We start from the raw sequence: 27,913 nt of genomic DNA on the forward strand, positions 1-27,913 counted from the left end.
CAGTTGATCTGGTTATAGGTTGTATTAGTTTTGGTGTTCATGTTTGTTTCTTGTTTCCTCCTTGTCTCCCATTTGCTATCGTCTCCAGGGATTTCCATGTTGTCCCCACGGCGTTTGTAACTACTTTCGGTGTTCAAAATTGAAAAAAAAAGAAAGAAAAAGAAAGCGAGCAACTCCGGGATTATATGCTCTCGGCTAGAGTCAGTCTGATGCTTTTGGCATGGCCTTCCGGTTTCATTAGTTGCAATTTATAATATCTATGATTAAATTCAAAAGCAAATGTAATTCAATTTGTAAATGTCAATTTGATGATCCTACTTACATTGACTGCAATAACCAATGTGTGAGTATTTGTTGGAAATTTAACTCTATTACAATACCCCTACTTCTCTACCAACTCCGGTGTGGTTGGGTCAGAGACAACACTGTGCCACAAAAAAAAAAAACCTAACGAGTCAATGGTATCCTCCTCCATGCAGTGACATCCTTCCGAGCTAGTTCCAGACCTCTAACGTCTCCCACGCAACGCTTGGATCGTGTTTGACGCCTCCTGCAACCACAAAAAAAAAATTATTTTAATTTCCTGAATCTCAGGAGAAGATTTAGTAGAGGAAGGTGATAAGAAGAAAGAAGGAACCTCTAGCTTATTTCTGAGATCTTCTTCCTCCTTGTCGCGTCTGTCTCTATCCTCTGAGAATATGTCGATTAAACTCTCCTGCTCTTTCTTCACGTCTTCTAACTCATCTTTTGTTCTTTGAACCTGACAATACCAAAGAGGAATCATCCATTGGTGACTGACTGATTGTTGCTTATAGGTTTGCAAGCAGATACAGTAAACATGTTAAGAGTAGAATTTATACCTCAGCTTCAAGTTTTTTGCGAAGCTCTTTCTCACGTCGCAGCTCTTCTTGCAATAGCAAGTAAACAGCTTCCTTTTTATTTAGCCTAGAATTAAGGAAAACACAAAGCTTACGGTGTTGTTCAAACAAGTGAGAAACATGAATCATAACATGGTAACGTAAGGTAACAAAACCTCTCTTTTAACGTTTCATTCTCTTGCTCTAGTTGACTGAGGGTACGTGAATCAGCAGAACGTGGCTTGGCTGGTGGTTCGAAGCTCTGCGAGAACAAGTACACAAAGGTTCATAATCCTATTCACCGGATAAAAATAGGGAAAAAATCAAAGAAAGAGCATTGGAGGACCTTCTCAGGAGGCTCAGTGACATTTTCTTCACCCGGAGGATCGTGATCAGAGTCCTCATCACTGTTGATATCTTCTACAGCTGGAGGAGCTACTCGAGCCTTTGCTCGTCCATTAAATTTGGAAGAGGTGTTTCCATGTTTACCACTTTTCTCTGATGAACCGACCCCATTAGAATCTCTAACAGATCCTTTTCCTTTTCCTCCTCGATTCACAACTGTCCTTGCAGCAGTTGGAGTTTTAAAGCTCAACGATGCAGCAGCAGCTCTTTTCCTGGTTGAGACTGCATACTCTGGTGATGATTCTACACAAATGTCCAAGAGATTTGTTTATTAGCACACGTTTTAAAACCCCGATTGTTTAAAAAAAAAAGATGTTAGTACCTCTGTCTTCAGAGTCTTTAGCGGACTTTTTGCCATGTGCTGAAACATATCCAATTCTGTGACAGTTCAACCTCCTGAATAAATCAGAAGCGCAAAGAGTTCAGTGAAGCATCGACAATTTTCTAAAAAGCAAGAGAAGAAAGCAACAAACCAATAATTCTTCTGCATTACAAGAAGACGTGTCTCGAGTCTAGACAAAACTGTTGTACGCTCAAAACCTTGCTTATCATGAGCCGGCTCAACGAAATCAGCTTCCAAAACACCTTTTAGCACCAAGAATAAACTAACGCATTAGACTTCAAATTAAAAGAGCCAATCATGTATTATAGACCTTCCTGCAAAATAACGATTACCTATGATCCCACGACCTTGACTTCCTGCTGCATTCCATATCCTCCAAAATGGCTGACAAAAACAAAGTGGGACAGTTAAAAAAAACTGACAGAAACAAAGGTAATATAGGCCGAAAAGAACGAGAGAAACCTTAATAAGGCGATTCTTGTGGTAGACATTGAAGCCTTGAACATCAACGTGATGTTTTGCATCCTTAACAAATCCAATCGTCACAACAGCAGACATCTGTTATAAATATTGCCACACAACCATATTTAGAAACTGCGCAAGTTCTTCAAATAAAATTTGCAGGAAGAGGTCTTTTGAGTATAACTAAGTTGTGAAAAACATTACATTTGAGAAATTAGATTGTCCACCGGGACCTTCTTTTGGACGATAAGTGATTTGGTTTGTGTGCATCATGTCATTCACAATGTTGTGATGCTCAACATCTCTTCCTCGGAGAATGATACGGAACTCAGGTGGAACTCTCAGGTATAGAATAGATACATAACTCTGGAGACAACAATCCACAAGGTAAAAAAAAAAAAAAAAAAACAATTTCAACTGCCACTGTTAAGGAAAGACGGATAGAAGATTCATACTCTGAGTGAATGCCTGTATGTGAGGAAGTGTCTAGAGTTAGGGTACTGAGCAGCCATACTGATACTTTTCTCATCCCTATTGACCCCTCTAAGTTGGATATCCTGCAACAAAACGTGTGTCATCAGGTATACGAACACAGAAAGCTTTTGCATCGTTGCAGATCAAAATCACAGTAAAAAAAACACGTACATGTGGATCCGTGTCAAAGTCAAGTTCTAGCAGTCCTTGGTCATCTTCCCAGAGGTTATATATGATTATCCTTGTGCCATGCTCCTTCATTAGATTGAACTACAACAGCCAATAGATTAGTGGAAATATTCTAAAAATAAAAAATAGCTATAAATATTATGAAACAACTCCTTTGTTTTTTACCTGGCAAAGAAGCTCGTCTTCAGTAGAGAATGGGGACCATTGAACAATCGTATCCACGTTCTTATTCCAATCACTAACTGAAGACCGTACTATTGGACTCCATTCTGAACCGTCCCTTTCGTAGTCGAGCTTTCATTCAAAATCAACACCAGAAGAAGAAGATTAGAAGAGATAAAATTGGCTATGTCAATCGAATGAGAGATACGTGGACAAACAGTTTAACTTTCTTATGCTATCAAATATTCCAGATTATAAAGGGTTATTCCATACAGTTAAAACTGCGGAAGCTTACCATGGGTACAACAATGTCCTCTTTTCCTGTGCTCTTCAGAAACGTGTATGATAACAGCCCAATTGTCTGTGTAAAGCTAAAACCAACCATCAAGTAAACAGAACAATGTAAAGCTTTTGTTGATCTCTTTCAATACACAATACATATCCCAGTAAAATCATTAAAACCAACCAACCTATCTCCATCCTTTCCAGGGCAACGTGAGAATACAATAACATCAGCTCCCAGTCTCATTGTACTAGTCTTGAATCCATTGCCATCTACAAAAAAAAAAGCAATGAACTTTAAGTGTCTTGGTGTAAGAAGCATTTAAAAATATAATATTGCAGGTAGAAGAGTTGCCTTACACTGTCCAATGGTGTTTGCAAGTTTGCTCTTGGCAGAGTATCCCAAAGACATGCAGTGTCGCATCTTCTCAGGATTCATCCCACCTCCATTATCTGAAATTTTTTAAACACAACATCGTTCAAAACGTGAATACAACAGAAAGAAAAAAAAAACTAAATCAAATATATATATACCTTCAATCAAGAGCATCCTGCTTCCATCTTTCTTATTGTTTAGCATGTTGACATTAACATAAGTAGCTCCACTGTGTACCTGATTAACCAAAACATAAAAAAAAAAAAACATTACCACCAAATAGAAAAATATTAAAAATAGAAACAAAACATTCCACACCTCATCTAGAGCATTGTCCAAAAGCTCAGCAAATGCTGCAAAATATCAAACAAACATTCTTAATCCAACTAAAATAAAACACTGCTAAAAGGAAAAAAAAAAAAAAAAAGATACCTCCAAGAGCCCACTTGTGACTTGTAGCGTTAGAATGCAAGAACTTGGGATGTACTCTCACATGATCAAACCCACCTGAACCAATTAGGGTTTGCGTTCCCAATCCCATTAACATCTCAACAAACTTTACCCCCAAATATACAACTTAGGGTTCGAGATTCGCTACCTGCAGAGACTTCCCAGTGACCACCGGATGTTCCTTCGTAATCCCCTGCTTTCCAGAACTGCTTGCAAGACGGTGCCGACGAAGAGGAAGAAGAAGGCCTCACGACGTTACAAGGCGTAGCCTGGAGAGCCACTATCGACGACGATTGCCCAATCCCTTCCTCTACCGCTACCCTCTTCGCCGGAGTATCGATATCACCGCTTCGCGCTCTCTTCTCGCCGACGGCTCTGGAAGCACCGATGCCGTCGTTGTCTTCTTCGTCGCTGCTGCAGAGATCGATTACGGAGGGTTTGATTCCGTTGACGGAAGTAGGAGTCGGTAGAATCTCTTGCTTTACGCGAATAGCATCATCATCCATTTTTTAGGTTTAGAAAAAAAAAAGGTGAAGAAGAAAGATTGATGACGAGGAAGGCGACTCGATTTTTTTTCAAAATAACTTTATTGGAAAAAAAGAGCATTAATTGATCTCCCGAGAATGGAGACTGCATAAAAAGGTTAAAAAAGCTTAGTGGGGGTGCTATTGGTTGGTTAGTGTATTTTATTCGTTCAATAATTTTTAAAGAAATCATGTTTCATTGGTTTAATGATTTATAAATTCTAATCTAAATTAAGTGTTATTCAATCATACATATTTACTAGTAATAGATTTGATTTCATACAGAGACTCAAATCCGAGAAAAAATATCTGGATTTGTAAATACTAATCCGAGATAATTTGAAAATCTGTATAATTTAACTGGATTTATGAATACTACATGGATTTTTAAATCAGTTAAAATATATAAACCAATAACATCTCCTTAATGATACAAAACGGTGCCGAAAAAAAAATGATATGAAACGATACAGTTTCCTAACTTTCCGTTCTCTTCAACACTTCAAACTAGCCCTGCAAGAAACCGAATCGTCGATCCGATCGTTAGTCAATTTTAATAAAGAGGTAACATAGAATTGTACTAAACCATTTTCTTTTATATGGCTAGATCATTTACCAAGATTTTTTTAAAAACATCAAATCATATGCTCATGTTTGAAGTTGAAGTCGTTTGAAAAACTATGTCGAAATAAAACAACAAGCGAAATATAAATCTCTGAGATGTTTATGTCTTCTAACTATTGAATCTACGACTTTTATTTCTACACAAATCTACTCTTCAGGATATATAACTCCTTTAATTTTGTAGGAAAGCTATACCACGTTACTAAGTCTTTTATCATTGATATCAGATCTTTAGCCTTTTCACTTTTCAAATATATCATAGTATTTATGGGTAAGGATTTCTATCTAGTTTTGAATCTTCAATATTGTTTTTATGATAAAATAGATAATCCATATTGGTATATAAACTTAAAATAGAGAAAACCAAAAGTGAAGAAAATGTTACTGTTAAAACCCAAGTTTGAAGAGCTTATAGACACTCGAAAATATTATTGTTTATGGATTCATATTTAGTCCCGCATTGAGGACAATGATTATCGCATCTCATGGGTGATTTTTTAAATTCATAGTTACATAAGGTTTCATGTTATGACTTGTCATGTAAGATGACACATCATCAATTTTCCAAACAAATGTTTGAAGCTGTATTAACTTCATGATTAAGTGTATTATTAGCCACTCAATATCCCAATTTGACTATGGGGGTGATTGGTTGGGTTTATATATTGGTTTATATATTTTAACATCATCCATTTTTAGGTTAAGAAAGATTGATGAGTCGATTTTTTTCAAAAGAACTTTATTGGAACAAAAAGAATTAATTGATCGGCGACTGCATAAAAAGCTTAATTGGAAGTTGAACAAATGTAAATAAGAAAATAAACGGTGCCCAAAAAAAATGATACGAAACGGTGCCGTTTCCTAAACTTTTCTTTCTCCTCGACACTTTTAACTATCCCTGCCAGCAATCATCAGTTTTCGGTTAACCGAAATTTTGAAAACCGATTCCGAAATTAACCGAACTAAATTTTGATTCGGTTCGGTTCTCAGTTATTTTCTGTTTTCACTTTTACTTTCGAAATAAACGATTTCTTTTTGGTTTTCGGTTAATTTCGGTAAAATTTTCTAATTTGTTTTTGATATTTTCGGTTAAATTCGAATTTTTTTTATTTTTCGGTTTATTTTGGTTCAGTTTTTCGATTATTTTTGGTTTTTTAGTTTTTTTTTTGAAAAATAAAAAACCGAACCAAAAATCAAATTGTTTTTCAAAAGCTTACCGAACTCAGGGCTACTTATCGGTTCAGACAAAACCGCAGGGCTACTTCAAACATTAGGCAGAAGCTGAGCCGATCGTTAATCAATTTTAATAAAGAGGTAACATAGAATTGTACTAAACTTTCTCAATTATTTTTGGTTTTTTAGTTTTTTTTTTGAAAAATAAAAAACCGAACCGAGAATCAAATTATTTTTCAAAAGCTTACCGAACTCAGGGCTACTTATCGGTTCGGACAAAACCGCAGGGCTACTTCAAACATTAGGCAGAAACTGAGCCGATCGTTAATCAATTTTAATAAAGAGGTAACATAGAATTGTACTAAACTTTGCTAAAAAAAAAAAAGAATTGTACTAAACCATTTTCTTTTATATGGCTAGATCATTTACCATGATTTTTTTTAAAAAAGATCAAATCATATGACTCATCTATTATTCCAGTTTGAATTTAAAGTATTTGAAAAACTATATCGAAATAAACACAACAAACGGAATATAATCTCTGAAATTTTTATGTCTTTTAGTCGGGCGGCAATCCCGGGCCTAGCGAGTTACCAAAAAATCGGGGATTAAGCGGGATATATGCGGGGACTAGTTTAATTATTATTTTATTTTATTATAATATTTAAATTAAATATAAAATATAAATATATTAGAATTTAATAGTTTTTGTATGTTATTATTGAAATTTATTATTGATTTTTAAAATGTTAATTGTTAGCAATACAATTAAAACACAAATTAATCTAGATTTTTGAATTTTTATTATACGTATATATGTATATATATTAACATATGCGCAAATGTACAAAGCATTCAATGTTTCCTAGTTGCCAAAGCATTTCTGGTTCTCTGAATAACCCCGGGTTCAACGCTTCTTCTTTACATTTTAATTATTTCGCATTATTACTATCAAAATGGACAAAAGTCCCATATCGCTTACATATGGGTTCCGACTGGTGATCATTCTAGAAACAAGAGGAACGTAAAGGAATAAAATTGCAGGAATGAAAATGAATAGTTGTTCCTTCCCAAATTTAATAAGGAATACTTTTGTTCTTTATTTCTCTACAAAAAAGGAATGTTAGAGAATGAAAAAAAAAATTATTCCTTATGAATTGTGATATTTTTTAGGAACGTTAGGAATGTATTATTCCTCACCGTTCCCTGGTCACCATTCATACCCTATATATAGAATACAAACGTGTAGGAGAAGGGTAAAGTAGTTGGGCTTCCTGATTTCTGAAGGCCCAATAAATACTTTCATAAGTTAAAATTTAGGCATGTTTAATTCTTAATTGGACCGATTAATTGGTCAAATAGGTCGATTAATTGGTTAAGGGGCCGATTAATTTATTAAATGGGCCGAATAACTGATCCCCAATTTTGTTGGCCGATTATGCTAAAGTCGCCGCGGTTGATGTCCGGATTGCGCCTAAGCGAGCTAGGCGGCCGCTTTTTCGAACGTGGCTTCTAACTAATGAATCTACAACTTTTATTTCTACACAAATCTACTCTTCAGGATATATAACTCCTTTAATTTTGTAGGAAAGCTATACCACGTTACTAAGTCTTTTATCATTGATATCAAATCTTTAGCCTTTTGAACATTTTCAAATATATCAGATTATTTATGGGTAAGGATATCTATCCATTTTTTAGTCTTCAATATTGTTCTTATGATAAAATAAATAATCCATATTTATATATAAACTTAAAATAGAGAAAACCAAAAATGAAGAAAGTGTTGCTGTTAAAAGCCAAGTTTGAAGAACTGATGGACACTCAAAAATATTATTGTTTATGAATTCATATTTAGTCCCGCATTGAAGACAATGATTATCACATCTCATGGGAGATTTGTTAAATTCATAGTTACATAAAGTTTCATGTTATGACTTGTCATGTAAGATGACATATCATTAGTTTTCTAAACAAATGTTTGAAGCTGTATTAACTTTATGACATCAACTTCGTGATTAAGTGTATTATTAGCCACTCAATATCTCAATTTGACTATATATAGACTATTATCCGTATAACTCGAACAAAAATATCTTGATTCCTCAATTGATTTATAGGCAAGGATTGTATCAATAAAATATCATCTTCCGCGATAAAGTTCCTTATTTTTCCATCTTCCATGTTTTTGGCTCTCCATTAAGTCACTCACTATCATTATTGGATGAACAACATGTGTAATAACTCAACAAGACTTGCAAGCATTGTTGAGATCCATGGATCTTCTCAACACATAATCTCATAAACTGAATGCACTTTTTGCTTTATCCCCAAATTTATTAGTGGCTTTGCTCTCTTTTCCAACATAAGATGAATTGTCACAAGGTTTGATTGCAATGGTGAATTCATTCTATAATACTTGCCTCGTAACATCCTAATTAACAAAGAATTAACTGGACCAGTATCTTAGTTGTTTTTCCAATAAAATTAGATTAAATTCATGAACCATACGGAATTTAATTCATTTTTCTTTTTATAAAGGTTTGATTGCAAAAGGTGAATTCAATCTATGATGCTTGCCTTGAGACATCCTATCTAACAGAGAATCCACAAATTGGATTAATCTTTATAGTTGTTTTCTCAGTAAATCAGGATTGAATTCATGAATCATACGAAATTTAACTCCTTTTTATCTTTAGGATAATAAAATTACGTAATTTATTTACAGAAAATCTAAATATAAAATTAATTGGCTAAAAGGATAGCATATTAAAATTAATTAGATATGATACGATTAAATATAAACTTGAAATCAGCTAAATTAAATATGCACTAAATTTATTCAAAGAACAATTATATAACTAGCAAAATATAATGATGTTCGAATGACCCAGTATCCGTATAGATATGGAGTTGCTGATAAAATTCTAGCACTATGCTATAAAAGTACTATGTTGCAAATATTATATAATTTCATTAATAAAATTATTAAAGTGGATGACAATTTTTTTTATTATAAGTGAGTGCAGAGTAAGGGTAAGTGATTCCTAAACAAAATCATCATAAAAAATTACTATGTAATATAAAATTTGTTTATTTATAGATATTATATATCTCTAGAATAAAGAATAATAGTTAGTTACATATAATATATTATATTCTTAATCTAAAATATTATTATTTTAAATGATTTAAATATATTAATTATAAATTTTATTTTAAATACCATTTAATTTTTATATAAGTATATTTTTAATTTAATTTAAATATTTTTTATTTTTTATTTAGTATTTTATATTTGTTAAGTTAAATGCTCTCATCAAAAGCATAAAAGATCATTACATAAAGAACATTTACATCTAATAGATGATATTTTAAATATGTAAAATTCCGGTCTGGTTTTACATACCACCTCAAGCTTTAGTAATATATCACGTTAATAAAAATAGTGATTAGATAAAGAATATAATGTTTTTGTAAAGGTTCTACCAATCAAAATCTTAGTGAGGAGTCTTTTTATTTCAACTGTTAGTCTAATGTACCTTGACAAGATCTTTTTCTTTTTCTTTTTATTGATCTAAAATATCATTTTCAAGATAAATTAATAAACACAATAAATTAATAAAATCGATCGATTTCGAGTTTGACTGGTTCAAAATAAGATACAATAAAAATAGCTTTTTAGACAATCATATGGAAATACATAGTCCCATTAAAATTACAAATTAGTAATTTAGATATATGCAGTTTATATAAGTTCAAACAAAACATTGTATTCTTTGATTTATATTTTCAATAGAATTCATCTTTATTTTTTCTTAAACCTTCAATATATTTAGATAATATTTAGTAAAATTATATCTAAAACCACACCAAACTTTTTTTTTATAAAAATAGAATAAAATTTAATCAATATATATATACGGAAAATCAATTTTTCTTATTTTATAAAAAATATATTCTAAAATAAACAATATGCTATTTGTATATGTACACATATATACAATAAAAACTCTATAAATTAATAATGTTGGGACTAGGATGTTCTATTAATTTAATAACATGTTTTGTATGTTTTATGGATCTAAATAGTTGTGAATCTTTGTGATTACTAACAATCAAATCCTTCTTATTCGTTCTTCTGTTTTGTCTGCAGAATAGTGGAGGAAATCGTAGTTCCAGATTATTTTAAAGGAACTAGCTGAATTTTTTTTAATTTATATTTTCAACTCAAAGGATTTTTAAATGTTTAATTTCACTAGCTTTTATTCAACATAAATGTCAAAAACCAGAAAATGCTTTGTCATACCAAGTTTTATTAGTCTAAATATACAATCATTTAGACCCCATCTGTGTTATTAATTTGCTTAACCCCCAAAGCAAATATGAAAAAAATATTATTATAGAATGGAGAAAATATTTTGTCGATTTTCTTAAAGATTAATAAACCGTTGATGTTGTGAATGTCTTTGATGTAGTGGCTTTATGTTAAACAACAAACAATTCGGTTTACAAGGAAGCGTTTGTTTCAGTAAATTTAGTGCTTTTAGTAATTTCTTTAATTCAAAGTCTGCGTCATCCAAAAACACTCACATGTATATTAAGATACAAAATCAGACATCAAAATCTCAGAAAAACAAATGGAATATAATTTAGGGAAATGTGAGGGTTCTTTTTTTTCCTCACATTTTTTTCTTTTATGCATAAGGTAATGGTATGAACAAGATCTTAGATATCTAGTATTATGGAAAAGGGAAAAAAAAAATCAAAACCTATATCATTTTCAAAAAAAAGAAAAAATCAAAACCTATTTAATTTGAACAAAGATGGAGATCGAAGAAGCTTGTACGAGCCGCTACGTCTCACTCCCATGGAATCGAGACCAGCACATCTATAGGGACTACCCAAACCGCAAATCGGAGGGTTAATCATACCATCATCATCTTCTTCTTCTTCATCATACTCATCACCATTAAACTTCATATTAGCCAAAACCTTGTAGAAGAAGTCAACCTCGCAAGGAAGAACAATAGGCCCATCACGTCTATATCCATATTCAGCCTCTGCTTCTTCTAACAAGTTCTTGAACAAAGGATGGTTCAACAGTTTCGTTTTCACCACGACTCTCTGTTTCGTGGGACCCACGTAAACTGTGAAACACCCGTGTGGCGGCGGCGGCGATTTTTTCTTGATATTTCCAGTTGATTCCTTGTTATTAGCATTCTCGAGATGAGCAGAGCCATTCCATGACTTGCTCTTGGTGATCGAAGCCGTGATTGAAGAGCTCTTATGCCCAAAAGATTTCATTTTTCTCCATGTCTCCATTTGTTTCTTTGTTTTTGTTTTTCTGAAGTTATATGTTTCTTGAATCTCTTTTATATATAGAGAATCTTGATTGGAAAAGAAGAGATATAGGTTTACTTTGAAGTCAATGACAATTAGAAGAGGGCGGCCTTAACTTTTCCATATAACCCTTACTTCACCATATACGAACTCATGGTCTAATAATTGAGTTTTTTTTTATAATATAGTCCTTGATAAAAAAAAGATATATATATTCAAGCTTATTGGTGATCTGGTATGTTTGTTTTATTCAGTTTTGTCAACGGAAAGGGTTTAGTGGCCTTTCCAAGATGGATACCACCTGATTTTCCTTTCGTGCATACCTATTATTTTCAATATCTAACAACTACATAACACACGTCATCTGTTCTCCTGGGCTTTTTAAAATATTTAAGCATTTCAATGGGTATTTAAATGGTTTTTGATGATTCTATCCAAAGACAATTTTTGATAGATAAGTATAGACTTTATTAAAAAGATTATATACTTTATTTTCCTTTGAATCTGTGTAACTATGGTCCAACACTTCTTATATTCTCTTTTTCTTTTTGGTAGATGATAAAGAAAATTGTGAAAGCATTGTAATTCATTTGTCAAAGTTTAAAGGTTTCTATACCATGTTTGGGGTTCGATTTCAGAAAAATAATCTCTTACAGTTATAGAACACAAGATTATCGGAAATTTCAGTGCTGAATACAGAATCATTTGTTATGGTCATATGTAGTACACGTAGAACCGCCAATCAATTCGAATGTTACAGGGTAAACTATATTGTGAAATCTTTGTCTTTGAAATTCTCATCGTAATTACATATGTTGTAATTATCATATGAAACATAAATAGATATTATATAATGATATAATCGATGATCAGTGTTAAAAAAATTTAAATTTTTGCCGTCAATGTTCGAGGTTGGTTCTAGTCCAATTTAATATGGAATCAAATACCTATAGTTATTATTTTGTAATAAGGGAGAGGCACTAAAAAGGTTTATGCTTTCCACATTTTCCACAAGTTCATCTTATAAATACCAAAAAAGTCAACATCTGTCAAATAATTAACTTTTTTTCTATTTGTTACTTTGTCCGTTGACAGAAAAAATTACAGCTGTGAAAAACCTTCCTCATATACAGCTACCCGAGAAAGACACTACCGAGTACCGAAGGAGAAGGTGATAACGTGAGCGTGTTGACTTGTTTAAATTCATATGAATTGACGAACATTTGTAAAAAGCATATGCGAACTTTGTTTGTTGTATCCACAAAAGTTGTATCCACCATTTTTTTTCTTTTAAAGTTTTTTTTTGGGTCTAATTTTTTTAAAGTGGTATCCACCTTAATATTTGGCGCATGTAATTATTATCTATGCAATAATTTTTATTTTGATAATTTTGTAATTCTGTTTTAAAATTAATTAGTTTGTTGAGCCAAAAATGATCACTATAAGACAATAAATTTACTTAATGGAAACTTATAACAATTGTTAATATATGTAACTATTATAAAATACTTTATCCGTTCATAATAGTTGATGTTTTAGAAGATGTTTGTTGTTTTAAAATAGATAAAATTTTGATATATTTATATTATTTTTAATTTTATTGAAAACTGTGTAAAATCAAATTTTGTAGTCATTTTTTTAATTGGTTGAATGATTTTTAAATTATATTTGTAAAGTTACTTTTTGGAGAAAAGTAGATTTCTTAATTTTTGTGAAATAATTCAAAACATCATGTATTGTAAAACATAGGGAATATTAAATATTTCTATCATATATAGACATTTTTATATATCACAAATCACTGATATAAAATATACTTAAAACATAAAAAGCGGAATTATTCCAAAAACCAAAAATCATTGTCTTGATGGATAATAGAATGACAAGTTACAAATAAATACATTTCAAAGAGGTTAAGATATCATTTTGCTGTGAATTGTGATATTCGATAGATCATTGATAAATGATTGTTTGGAAGTTTTTGTTTTTATCAAATTTGTATTCTAATGTTCCGGTTTTTTTTTTGGATATTGTTCGACACACCTGTCCCGTCACCGGCTAACTACTGCTGATGTTTGTAAAAAGGAAATTTTCTACTTGCGAGTTGTCCGTTATAAATCAGTATAAAGCAACTTGCTATGTTTGGTATTATTAAATACTTTTGAGAAAAAGGAATATCCGGTACTAAATGTGCGCCCCGCAACCAAATTTATGTAGTATCCTAATACTTAATTTATAATCCCTTATATATTAACAGATGAAGATTTGAAAAGATGAAAGTAATATGCATAAAAACATAAAATAACTAATAAATATAAATACTTTTAAATCTTAAACATTTTCTAAATCTCAGACCAAAACAAATGAATGAAATAAGAATAAACTCTAAAATTAATATTTATATTGAGCAATAACCAAAATAAAAAAGAGACACACAAAAAAAAAATATTGATGATAGATAGGATTGACACGTGAACGTAAACTTCTCATATCCATAATTAAATTTTAAATTGTCAAATCATGATATAAAACCGAGTTGACATAGTTTCATTGTAACCAAATAGTAGACCTGAGATTCTTCGGCCTAAACGTTAGGTTCATATTCGATAAGTGATTTTTGACCTAAAATATTTTAAAAAATGAGATCACCTCATCAGTAAACAAAATTATGTAATTAACAAAAAGTTAAAAAAATTGTTTAATGGCCAAAATATTAATTCGATCAAAAATATACATTTATTTTTCCCATACAATATTTTTTAAATAATTTCATATAAATTTAACATGCGCAAGACGCAAGTCTTATCCTAGTATACAATTAAGTAATGATTAGTGTCCTACGCAAAAAAAAAAATAGAAAGTTTATTAAAATATTTATGTTGCATAATATAAAATATGTATGATATATTTTAGTTTGAAAAATGGTTTCAAATGGTCTTAAATACAATCTCAAATGATCCTATAACGGTAAAAATGACCAAGTTAGCATTCATTAATGAGGTAAATGACAATATTTTTTTAGATATATAAAATAAATAAATATTTAAATGAATTTTCTCAAAGATGATATTTTTAATTTTTAATTTTAATTTTTATTTTTTTGAAAAATGTTTTTTATTATCAAAAAGCTTAGGAAGACATTCCTAAATATATATGATAATATCTTCCTGAATTTTAGTTATATGCATATTTATAAAAATATTACTGAAAAATATATTAATACATATATATAATATCTTCACGAAATTTAGGTAAACTCAAATATGTATTTATAAAACATTCTTAAATGTGTGTAAGAAAATTTTCATGAATATATAAGAATAATTTAATGAATTTGAATTATATGTATATTTAGTAAAATATTTTAGAATATGTATAACATTTTCTAGGAAAAATCTTCATGAATGTGTATAAAATCTTCTTGAATTTGACCAATATTGTTATTTAGAAAAATAATATTGAATATATAACACTTTCTAAAATTTATGAAGATATATATTTCTAAATATGTATAATATATTTATCAAATTTAGGAAAACAACCATTAATGTTGTAAAATTTATAAAAATAAATAAATAGATATAACTTGCATTTATATAAAAAGTACTTTTAATTATGGAAAAACAATTCTTGCACAACAGCTGGGTGAAAGGTCTTGCAATCTTAAAGAAATCCTTGATGAAAGAAACCATGTCCCAAAAAACCTCTGAATCTCTTTAATAAAATTCGTCGGCTATAATAGAATTCGTTGGTCATAGAGTTCTCATAACCTTGATTTTTGTCTTTGTTCACCTCAGTCATTTTTTGAAGTCTGATGTCTCAACACGATCCTATCTCTCACCGTGAAAGTGCATTTCTTCCGATTTAGCAGAAAATGTTTTTTTTTTTTCACAGCGTTGGAACATCCTGCATAAATTTGATAAATAAACATAAAAGTTGTTCTTATAGACGAAAACTAGGATAAGACCCGCGCCTTGCGCGGGGTGAGGTTAAAAAAAACTTATTACGGTAATGAAAAAAATAAAAATGATATGTTAGTCGGTTTGTTGTATATATAAATAGATAAAATATATTGTTTAAATAATATTTTATAAATTCGGGGGGGGGGGGGGGGGGGAAGCGAAATTAATTGTAATTGGGATTGTGGAGCTTCATTCAAATTCTAAATTCATTCGCAAATTTTGTTGAATATGTGAAGTCATACAATTAAAACTTTGTTCAATTTTTTTACTAAATGATTTTTTATCTGGTTTATATATGATTTAAAAAACTAAAAGACGACTTATACAAATTGAAATTTAAAAAAATGTTTTTACATCATTAAATAGATATTGTTAATGTAAAAAAATAAATACATGATAGATTAGTAAAAAAAATATTTTTGTTGATTCTGGGCCAACTAATAAGGCAAGATATTTCATTAGGTCAATTTTGTAATATGAAATCTTTGAGGCCCAATGTTATAATCCACTTACACTTTCCAAATACATAATTAACCATTTTTTTTTCTTTTCTGTTCGAAAAATATACCCTATCCTTCGTCTCCATTTCGTCGCTTCGGAACAAACGACGCTCAAATCTTCTTCGAACCTACATGCGAAATGAATTCACCTTCCACAGATCTTCAGTGAAATGAATCGAAGGTTCTATCAGATCTACCGAGTTATGTATTAGCTTCGTCAATCAAAAGCCATAAGGTTAGTCTCATTGTGTTGTCCCCAAAGATCTGGAATATCCGTTCTTAATTTATGGAAGTTTGATTCATTTGTGAAATTAATTTTTGCATCAGATCCCTGGGAATGTACAAATAAATCAGATCAAACTCACGGTGTCTGTTAATGGAGCCGATACATTTGTTCTGAAATAAGAGAAGATGCGGCAAAAAAGCACATGGAGCTTCAGTCATTCAGCTAAGTTCTCATTGCCTCAGCATGTTTGCAAATAGAAAACAAACACTCAAAAACAGAAATTTCATTGACATAAATTTCTTTTCGTTCAACCTCAGAACATGTGTCTTTTCCCTGGATCAGCTTCATATAACACCTTCAGATCATGTACAAATCCTCACTCCTTCGATGTAAATAAGGTATGTTCTGTACAGGATATGCGGGTTTGAATCAGATCAAACGCACAATCCAAACCGAAATGGAAAGAGTAGGATTTAATTTCCTCCAAATCTATGATGAAAAGGGTCCATCTTTATAACAAATGTGTTATGTTTTCCTGTAATCTACAAACATTTCATCGGTTCTTATTGTTATAAAACTACGTAAATGAGTTCTTCAACTGGATTAGACAAACAAAAGGTCTCGGATTAAACAGCGAAACATAAATAAAGTGTACTTGCCGATATAAGTATTATAATTTGGTAGTCAGTATATGTAATCTTAAAAGCTTCTGTAATGGATAATAGTTATATTGCAGAGAGATTGACAATCAAGAGAAAGATTGTAGATTGAAAGCTCAGCCGTTGTCTACTAATCAGGTTAGAATGAACGATCTTTACTCTGTTGTTTTTTCTATTAAAACAGAAACCAGAAAAGTATATAAAAACTTCAATATGATATAATTGAATGTATAAAGTAGATAGCAAATCACATAAGTAATCGTTAAACACCAACGAATATTGAAAAGCAACATGAAAAACTTAAACTATAAATTTAAAATAGATAGATGCCATAACACTAAAGAGCATACGTCCTTCTCAATCCCTGGAATTCTTCTCAGAAGTCATCAATAAGAATTTGCTGGAATCCTGCAAAGAAAGAAATATTTTGTCAACACACAATTCACCTTTTTTTATTTGAAGAACAAACTCATGCTTTCAAAAATTATTAATGTTCTTACAGCTGCCTAAGAGATTGAATCTGTGGGATGTTAGGTTCGAATTCTATCTTTGAACAACCTTCAATGTTCTTAATCCATGTCAGTCGCCCTAATGAAAAAAAAACAATAATATTTAGATTACTAAGTTAAAGGTAAGTAAACATTTCAATTAAAATAAAAATTTTACTATTTTATACCTTGGCCCCTTTCAATTTGCCAAAAACTCAAAACACACAAAACAACATTTGCTCTTGTGGAATTCCAATAAGCATCAATCTCTGGTGCATTATTTCCATATGCAACACACTTTAGATGTTTATAGCTGAAAATATAAAGAGTTCTATAATTTAAAATATACTACATATATACTAAACTGAAATACGGGATTAAAGTAACTGTCTAACTAACCCCGGATTTACCAAACTAAAAACCATTTTTGGTTTCATTGGCCCTCCAGGCTCTCCAACTTCTTCTAGTTGACCCACACAAACCATAGCTCCATAGACGTCTATTGGATAAAATATAGAGCACGTGAATTAGGATTATGATTTGAAAAACATACAGGAAAATATCATTGTCTCAGGCTAATTAAAGTACGATGATAATATTTAACTAAACCATTTAATATACCATACCTACAGAGTACATAGGATGTGCAAGGCCTCTCAGTATGGTTTTAAATCCTCTCAGTATGGTTTTAAATTCTTTAAAACCATAATAGTTGCATGGTGCTGTTGTTGTAACCTTTCGAACCACCGTATTTTCTCCCGTTATAACATGGAATCGGTTTTTGGTGGTCCTAAATTGCCTGAAATTGAACCTCAATTTGAAATTAAAAATTTCATACCATTCACCTTCACCCATAATGGTTCGGTTTGATCTCATGATTTCATCACTAATAGTTCCTTGAATGGTGGATCCCTGTTCGATTGAACATAAACTGAATTGCTAAATATTAAATTGAACATAAACTGAATTGCTAAGCAAGGAAAATATATTCGTTTTTTTAATAAACTCATACAAATACGACCAATGCTTCATACACGAACCTTTTAATAATCTACATAATTATATATTGCCTAAACTGGATGTATTAGTATTTGTATTAATGTCTTTAATATTATAAACCGGTCTGATTATATAATCGATTTGGACCCGGTACAAAGTTAAAAGGTTTTTACCTTCGACCATGTCAGTACTATGAAAACACTTTGAATTTGACATATTGACATCGACTTATTTCTATCAAACACGTATCACGTATATAGATATAGATACATATAGACTAATATGAACTGTGTTCAACAAATTAAAAAGAAAGACTACTAATAATTTGACAGAGATGAGGAGAGATTTGAGAAGCAGAACAGTTGCAAAACCTTTTTCTACGACGAAAGCTACATCGAAACCGAATTCAAGTTAACCGGCGTCGTTTGAGCTATTAAATTTAACGTTATGATATTCACCAGGATATATATGACTGTCCATATTTACCACTATATATATGACTGTCCATACCCATTCAAATTATATTTTCCTAGGACGCTTACTTTTACACTATGCTCCACCGAAACTCGTTAATAAAGCGCCACGTCAGATTTATTAAGTTCTATAAAACTGCCACATAGGAATGGACCTTTTTTTAATTATTACAAAATTCAGGTTATAACTTTTTAAATTCTTCTCAAATAATATATAGGGGATATCTTCCTTGAAAACTTTCATTATATCTTCAATCGGATAAGTAAAAATAAACATTGTATGTTGGTGCATTGCACAAGCCAAATCGTATTCTACGGTAAGTAAGTGCCATAAGGACAAAGAAATATCATCTTCTTATTGTTGTCATCCAGAGGGATGAGAATTTGAAAGAAACTTGAATAACCACTTGAAAAATAATAGTAAGGGTGGTTAGCTAATGTCTCAAGCATTTGTTCATAAATAGAAGTGGAAAATGATCTTTGTGAGTTGCCATATGCAGTTTTTAGAACTCAAAGCATTTTAGTTAGCAAAAAAAAAAGAAGTCAAAGCATTTTCTATGGCCGGTAACACTCATAGTTGGCAATTGGCATGAATTCATTCTTATCATTTTAATCACAATTGTGCCATATTTCTTAGGAGCTATATGAATATGACTAACCTAATTGCTATAAGAATATTTCGTGACCAAAATCATGTCTGCTTTTGTCACATTCTTAGTAAATATTTGGTGGTTTTCTTAATAATGAATTTGAAATGGTTAGTCACGTTTTGTATTTCACGATATGTCATTAATTCGAAAATAGCTATGTTTTCTCCGAGATTATTTTGTGGCTATAAGCAAAAATTCTATGAATGTCACAAGTCGCATGTTACGCAACATGATATGTTGCAGTTGTAATTTTCAAAAAAAAAAAAAAAAAAAAAAATGTTGCAGTTGCATGTCGTAAAACAAACAAATATTTGGTTATATATAGGTCGATGTGGCATGCAAACGAACATGATCTATCTACTTTTTGGTTTACTTAAAACTTCGAGTGTTAGAGATACGCCAGTGGGGGAGGTCGGAGGAAGTGATTTTCTTACGTAAGAGGGATATAAATGTTACAGATAAGCTATAACTAAGTTTAGAGAGATAAACCATGATCAATGCATGTTCTTAGGAAGGAGTTTTTAATGTAATATAAAATATATTTCTTAGTTTTTAACTAAGAAACACTAAAAAACGTTTTCTAAATAAAAAATATAAGAAATGATTTTTAACAGAAAAAATATCAAATCATGTTCTAAGAATCTCAAATGAGTCTCCCTCGTTAACCATGCTCTAAGGATGCCATGCATGATGAGGCAAATATCCACCAATTTAGTGCCACCTAAACCTGACAAACAAACAAAACTCTTTAGTTAAAGACACATGCCTCCTTAAGTGGTTGATTCTTGACCATTGGATCACATGAACTCTTCCATCTCAGTCACAAAATTAATGTTTTCTCTTAATTTTCTTAATCAAACCTAATTTATTTTTAAAACTGATCACAAGTAATATTCTAAAAAATCTCTAAGCATAATTTTGTAAATTTCAACATTTATATCATTATCAATGAAATAATCAAGGCTTAGAAGCTTGTCGGAGGCCAACATAAACGAGTATTTCGACGTCCCGGACAAACGATTACTTGGATATATGATAGTGGTATCAAGTCCTCTGGTACTTTCCTGTTAAAACAATCATTTCATCCATGTAATTTAAAGTAGGACCCATCATTTCACCAATAAGGCTTAATACATGTCGAGCAAAGTTAACGTCAACAATAAAACACAGTATTACGTTATTGTACGAAGCACACTTCCAGAATGATATATATAAATAGAAGACCACAACAATAACAAACTCACAACGTACTTATTCATGCAGCAATAACAGGCATCACTCATAATCGTCAATTTTTCATCACTTGGCCGTGACATCTTTTCCACCAACTGAAGGATTAAGCTCCTCCCACGCCTCAGTCCAAGCGATCATTGCATCAGCCAATTTCTCAAAGGATCAACTTTAGCAAGCTTCTGTTTTGTCATCTTGGACAACTCCATATAGCATCTAGTGGTGGCAGGCCCGGTCCTGAGCCTATAACTAAAAAACATGGGTATGGGGCCCCTAATTTTAAAGCTTTTAAGGCTTATTTTTGTTATTGTTGTTAGTAGAAAAATATAAAAAAATGAATCTAAAATATATTTCAAACACTTTACAAAATAATTTTTGAAGTTTAGTTTCTTATTTACATAAAAAGAAAACAAAATAACTTTTAAAGCTGGTAGCTATGTATTACTTTTGAAGAATTTTTAATTTTTAATCGTAAAATTAATTTTTATCAAATTTTAAATTATTTAGAGTTTATATTTTTAGTTTCGTATTAGACCTAAAATATCTCAGGACCAGCATCGGTGTAGGGTTCTTTGGAGAGACAAACGTTCTGGCAGAAAGGAACCATATCTTCTTGCCAATGACCTCACTTGTGCTCTTTCTTTAGGTTCACGAACGTGTTAATCGCTTTGCTTTAACCGGTCTTCCTTGTACTCCCTTGCGCCCAAAGCGGTCTTGACCCCGAAAGCCCAAGTGGTCACACACAACTTTAGCTGCCCAACCAGCCACATGTCATCGTACCGGGAAATAGGCGCTGGTCCAACAAGCTCTCTATTGAAAGCAAGACTCATGCCACACATGGGTACAGAACACGTTTTGGGATTGTCATCACTGCATCAACATATATGCAAGGACTATTGTAGAGACCAGAGATGCTAAAGTCCTAGATTTTTATTTTGTTTTGTATATATTATTAAGGCTTAATTTGTTTGTTTAAATCTTATATCTCCTGGCTCCTTGGACCATAATAGTTTCGGGTTAATTTAATTCGTTTGTCATGTTTTTAACTATTTAACTTTGTATATGTATATTCTTCATGTTTTTGAAAAGAACATGACCTCAAAAGTTGAGGCAGCAGATTAATAATTTCTTAGATGATTGAGCGGAGATGTGGAGTTGCGAAAATGGAGACAAAGCAGCAGAAGAACTGAAACCATGAGAGGTGGAAAGCTCTCATGTGAGGTTGCGACAGAGAATGCAAAACTTCTCTCTGGGCACCATCAAGCAATAAGATTTTGGCTGCATTTTTAAAAGTGTTTTTAGTCATTCTTATACGGAAATTAACTGCCTTATGTTCTTGTGATTATTACAAGTCTCTGCAAATCGCACTATCGAGGACTCTCTATCCACATCTTTATCAAGTAACCACATGTGAAAACACTGCTCAATAAACTATTACTTATAGGGGTCTTACTTGTGTTGTTAGAGCAGTAATCATGTGTTAATAACGGTTTAGATACAAAAGCGGAGCTAGCGTAAATAGGTAGAATGCTAGGAAATTAGGAATTATACAAAAGTGTTGCTTTAAACAAATCACTCATCAGACGATTGACTTGGATCACTCTGTACCAATTCCAATTTATTACCATGTGCATAAAAAGGTGAAAACAGATCAAATTCTAGTTTTCACTTTTTTCCCAATTTTGTTTTTGACTTCTAGGAAAACCGAGAGTCAAAGGATTTGCACAAAACAGCGTCTACCAAAACAAATGACAGGATCAACTAACTTTTTTACATATTTTTTGTGAATTATATAGGTTAAATCTCGTTATCGAGAAAATTTAGTTGATCGAAATTATGGTCTATATAATTTTTTTGTCTTATTGTTTATATACAGAACATGTTACATTTTGGGTATACAAATGACCATTAACCAAACGGAATAAACTACAGCCCTCAACCTACTTACACTATTTTTCAAAAAAGAAAGCCTAGATGCAATACCTAAACCTAAGTTACATTATACAAAATAATGTTTTTTGGTTAAACCATCAAATGAAACTTTTTGCCTTTGTTGCACCTTTATGAATGATTGTCGATGTTTGGTCAGTCTCAGCTTAAGTTTCCGACTAGATAGTTAACACGGTGGATCGTGACAGATGACCGGTTTATCTTTCGTATTAGTCAAAAAAAAAAAAACATTTCAAACTCAAGTCAAATAGCGCAGTAACCAATCCACTTTATATATGAAGTACATTTCTCCAAAGCCGACCAAACAACGATAGGATATATATCAAATTGTTAAATATATTCACAAACTAATACTGTAATTGCTTAAGTGGGCCAACAAAAGCTTAAAATCAAATCAAATATCAATATATATCTTGAAACTTGGTCTTTGTTTCTTGATATTATAATTTTCGTATATATATATAGCTAGTTCCTTAAATTGAGTTATATTTTCCATCCATTTTCCTGTTGTTTTATATATTCTCTCAAAATCTCAATTCTATCTATAATTAAAGATTAAATTTAAAAATTATCAATAATTCTAGTTAATTAACTGGCCTAAATCATATATTTTAGCAATTGAAAGTAATGACAAAAGGGAGTTGAAACGTCACAAAATTACAAGAAACTCACAATAAGATAGTGAACCACATAGGATTTTCAAAATGAAGGATTAACTATTACCTGAGAAGTGAGAATTCAATGTCTCTATTTTATTATAGATTTTTAAGAGTTTCTATAATTAAACTTTTGGGGCTTTTGGAAAATAAGTAGCAATTTTTTAAAAAAAAAACTAAACAATATAAAAAATTAAAATAAAAGCTTACTAGAAAGACCAACAAGCTAGGTCTGGTTGTCTTGTAGACAAAAGTTGATAAGTCCAACTACAGAAGCTGAAACTGTAGCGCCACCTTATCAAGATGAATCTAGAGACACCACAACGATGAAGGAGAAATCGAACCGTGAGAGAGCCACTACTTTGATCTGAATGGGAGAGAAACCATCGAGAGTGCGTGCGCCCAAAAGACCACCGACAAAATACTACAAAGGAAAGAAAAACCTAAAGAAGCACAACGACATGAGATGAACAGAGCAAGCAAACTGGTTATAGAACCTTAACCTCACACTGTCACACATCTACTATGAACCCTCCATTCAAATATCAACACTGTCCTCCAAAACAGAGTCTTACTAGATAAAGTTGTTGGGTCCAACAGACTCTACCCCAAACAACACCGCCAATCTTCACATCAACAACAACACTGATGAGCAAACCGTCCCACTTCCACTGATGAAAAGAGGAGTTGACATCACATAAGAGCATAGTAAACAACCAAAAGAACGAAAACTTCTGGAAATAAAAATCTGGAACCGTTCTCATAGCACCAGAACCGCAAAAGAGTTATTGCCTTCAAGAAACTATAGACCAAAGTATGTAAACTGAAAGGATCAAGGTTCGCTACCAGATATGCTCATATAGAAAAACCAAAAAAGTAAAGTATTATTTACCATCGCCCATCGGAAAGACCAAAAATCGAAAGAACATTGATAAAAAAAAATTCTATAGAGAAGTTGGATAAAGAAGAGGTTCTTTCTTTTAACATGCTCTGTATTAATTCACTGATAAATTATGCATTTTTAGTGTTATAGTATCTTCAAATTTTGTAAATAAACGTTGAAGCATAAACATAAATTTGTATTCTGCTATGACATTCTTGTAACTAATTATTATGTGTGCATAATCTCCACAGTATTAGTATATATATTATGTGAAAGATGCAAAATTTGAAGAACTTTTTTTCGAAAATTATTATAAACAAATTGGTAATATTGAATCACATTACATCTAATAGTGCTGTATGCAAGCTGGTTACATAAGTTTTGGTAGACCATGTACAATCGAGAGGGTTTTCACATGTACACATTGGTCAAACCAACCGATACTTCTTATGTTATATTCACCGCAAGATTATACTACAAAGCAAATTGAAGTCCGCATGACACCATAATATATAGACGATGGAGATCGAGACCTTACATTAATATGTTTGGTCCATTTTGGTTTTGTTTTCAACTGTTAAGTTTAATGGGCTTGTGTAAGGGCCCTTGTGTAAACTCCCTTGTTTCTCTTGCATTAATTTGAATATCTTTTGTTAAACCGAATCTTTACTATTAAAAGACAAAGAGTTTTAGACCATTTAGTTATTAACTTAAACCATTATCTACGACCATCGTCTTATAATTTCTAAAATAATGTTTATAATACTTTCTTTAACCGTGAATTCAAGCCGGTTTGTATTATATACATTAGTCAAAACAATAATTAATTCATGCACAAACGGTTATTCACAGCTTGGACTACACTGCATGTATATAATATACAACTAATCATTTTTTAACATACACCTAATATTAGTCTCATACTACTATTCAATTAGCACAATCGATCATTTGTTGTTCATTTGCAACATAATCTGGAGTAAAAGAATTGGAAAATAAATATTTATGAAAACTAACATAATGACACCAAAATATTATTTTATTAAACCTATGTATCAATATTCAAAATAGATCATTCAAATATCATGCATATTTTCAATACAAACCAAAACTCTATATCCTAAACCATATATATCATTTACATATTTGAATATTATTTTTCGCGTATAATATTATTCATCAATCAAAAATTAATATATATACAAAAATTAAAAATATTATTTATTTTGTTATTTTATACATAAAATTGATATGAAAATTATGAGTGTTTAAGAGTATTTTAAAAATTATCATAAAAATTAAATTTTAAATGTAAAATAAAGTATAAGCTTATGATATGTTATCAATAATTAAAATAAACTAATAGTATCATATCAATAAGTTTTTTATATTATCATTTTTAGTTGAATGCTATGATAAAAATTTCATCAAAATCTAAAGAATCACAAGTTTATACAGTTTTAAAAATTATATGAGCAATGCAACTAAAAAATAAAAATATTATCAGATATTTTATGTTTTTATTGGATCAATGGTATCAGATTGCGGGTTAATAGCAAATTTTTGAGTTTTTATCGGAGTTTATCTTATTTTTAATTAATGATTTTTTTCATTAAATCTGAACCAGATTATATACAAGGTATTGAATCTATAGATTCAACCACGGGTCTGAATCAGATATTTTTTAAATCCAAACATTATTATAGAACAATTTTTAAATTATTTTTATTAATAAATGAAAAAAAATCCACGCTTTTTAAGCACGGGTCAAAATCTAGTTTAAGTTTAAAATTTTATAATGAAGTTAAAACAAAAATTGTTTAATCTAATATGCAGAATGTGCACTGCATTTATGTACATTACATTTATCTGGGAGTACTACAAATGAAAAACAATGGTTTTTCTTAAAAAAAAGTTAAAAATAAACGGAAGTACTTTTCCAAAAATTTCTTTGAATTTGTGTAATTTTGTATTTTATTTTATTTTGTGATTTCTTGTTTTACTATTAGTCTGTTTCTGTTATCTGTAAAAAAGAAGTAAATATATACCCTTTTATCTTGTTAATTGGCGTAGGCAGGAATGCCTTAGTTACCGCTCCAGAAATATTCGAGATGTCGGCTATGCATGTTAAAATAAAGTAAATCTCGTGTAGCTTCGTTGTTTTTAATAGAGTTTTCTCCAGTTAAAAGGGTTAAAGTAGAATTCATGGATTTTACTCATTTAAGATTTTTCTAATCATCTTAAGGGGACAGTAGTTACATCATGGCTTATTCGGACATCCAAAGAATACCTCCCACCCGGAAGTTAGGTCTGTGTCTTTAATAGACCCGGGTTTAACCCTTTTTTTTTACAAAAAAAAAAAGAATACCATCTATCATCGCATTGCCCCTTGCATTGTGAATTTACATCTAGTTTTCTGTTCTGCCATTTGCAAAACAATTATATCAGTAGGCATTTCATATTTAAAACTTACCATTTTAGATATGTCGTTTGTGTGGTCATGCAAAAGAAGTATCTAATGTTCATTGGGAACAATCAGATCTATTCGACGCTAGTAAACATATCTCATGGATTAGTCGATTGAGTCTCGGTCTGCCGGACATTTTGGAGAATTCAAAGAAAAAGACAATTATGTTCCTTTCATTTCATGAAAATATTATTTTAACATTTTAGATAAATAATGAAATGATTAAAATGCATATATTTTTAATAATTACATTTGTTTAATTAATAATCTTTCAGATGAATAAAATTATTTATAAATAAAAAAATTCTATAATTAATATTTTAAAATGAGTATAAATTGTATTAAAAAATTAAAGTGACGATATTTGTATATCAAAAAGAATATCAAAATGATAAATTTATAAAACATAAAGGGTATATGTCAGTTAAATATGAAAGGTCTGCCAAATATTAAATGCAATTATTCTTAGAAAACTTAATTTTTTGACAGGGTAAATTTGATCTAATATATAGTACTATATGGAATAAATCATTCATTTTTACCAAAAAAATTTATTCGTAAGGAATATAACGTTTAAACCGTTGTCACATATAGAGCGTGGCTGGAAAATATAAAGTAAATAAGAGGAAAAGAAAAAAAAATGAAAATGAGAAGAAAATAATGAGAGAGAGAATAAACTGGGTAAATACATTTACTCTTGTTTGAATTGGAGCAAAACTATTAATGTGTTTTATTCTCTTGTAAACAGTAACCAGAGGTAGGAGGAAGAAAAATGTTTTTACCTGATTGATAAGATTTCAGAAAAAATAAGAATAACTGATATTTTTCCTTCGTTATTTACTCTAGAAATGACTTACAATCACACCCATAATCATGTACGTTGACTAGGTTTCAAATAGTGTACTCACAAGACTTTCATTTTTTTTTTTTTTTTTTTTGTAACTTCTCACAAGACTTTCATGCTCAATTATAAAGCCGTTAACGTCTAGCATTATGAACTCTTTCTTCAAATCACATTTTGTATGTGCTTCAAATTTCCTATATATATATATTAAATTATGTAGCATACTTTACAAACACACTGGGCCAACAAATTTCATAAATAT

General features: G+C 30.9%; 2 protein-coding genes and 1 long non-coding RNA gene across 5 annotated transcripts; 1 reads left to right on the forward strand and 2 right to left on the reverse strand.

Moving 5' to 3' along the window:
• Nucleotides 1–263: 263 nt before the first annotated feature.
• LOC106387516 (protein MICRORCHIDIA 4-like) lies at nt 264–4,610 on the reverse strand. 2 transcript variants are annotated; one of them, XM_013827383.3, is made up of 20 exons: nt 4,149–4,608; nt 3,983–4,057; nt 3,869–3,903; nt 3,709–3,787; nt 3,535–3,627; nt 3,363–3,447; nt 3,188–3,263; nt 2,896–3,024; nt 2,713–2,811; nt 2,523–2,624; nt 2,272–2,433; nt 2,068–2,163; nt 1,938–1,989; nt 1,736–1,847; nt 1,585–1,658; nt 1,204–1,505; nt 1,034–1,119; nt 861–945; nt 638–760; nt 264–550 (listed from the first exon to the last, which is right to left on the reverse strand). In XM_013827383.3, the coding sequence occupies exons 1-20, from the start codon at nt 4,504–4,506 to the stop codon at nt 509–511; spliced, it is 2,265 nt and encodes a 754-aa protein (XP_013682837.1). In that variant the 5' UTR covers nt 4,507–4,608; the 3' UTR covers nt 264–508. The 2 variants fall into 2 exon arrangements, with proteins under 2 accessions (XP_013682837.1, XP_048608352.1); XM_048752395.1 differs by having other exon boundaries at nt 3,709–3,903; nt 4,149–4,610.
• A 3,749-nt stretch (nt 4,611–8,359) lies between these two features.
• On the reverse strand, nt 8,360–12,182 carry LOC106386292 (auxin-responsive protein SAUR72). Its single transcript, XM_048752399.1, has one exon. The coding sequence runs from the start codon at nt 11,644–11,646 to the stop codon at nt 11,122–11,124; it is 525 nt and encodes a 174-aa protein (XP_048608356.1). The 5' UTR covers nt 11,647–12,182; the 3' UTR covers nt 8,360–11,121.
• A 3,594-nt stretch (nt 12,183–15,776) lies between these two features.
• On the forward strand, nt 15,777–22,347 carry LOC106386284. 2 transcript variants are annotated; one of them, XR_002656338.2, is made up of 5 exons: nt 15,777–16,361; nt 16,454–16,750; nt 17,089–17,149; nt 20,885–21,113; nt 21,407–22,347. It is a non-coding gene; the product is annotated as an uncharacterized LOC106386284 (long non-coding RNA). The 2 variants fall into 2 exon arrangements; XR_001277461.3 differs by having other exon boundaries at nt 21,498–22,341.
• Nucleotides 22,348–27,913: the final 5,566 nt, after the last annotated feature.

This window comes from Brassica napus, chromosome C3 (genome assembly GCF_020379485.1).
Source record: "Brassica napus cultivar Da-Ae chromosome C3, Da-Ae, whole genome shotgun sequence".
Taxonomy (NCBI): Eukaryota; Viridiplantae; Streptophyta; class Magnoliopsida; order Brassicales; family Brassicaceae; genus Brassica; species Brassica napus.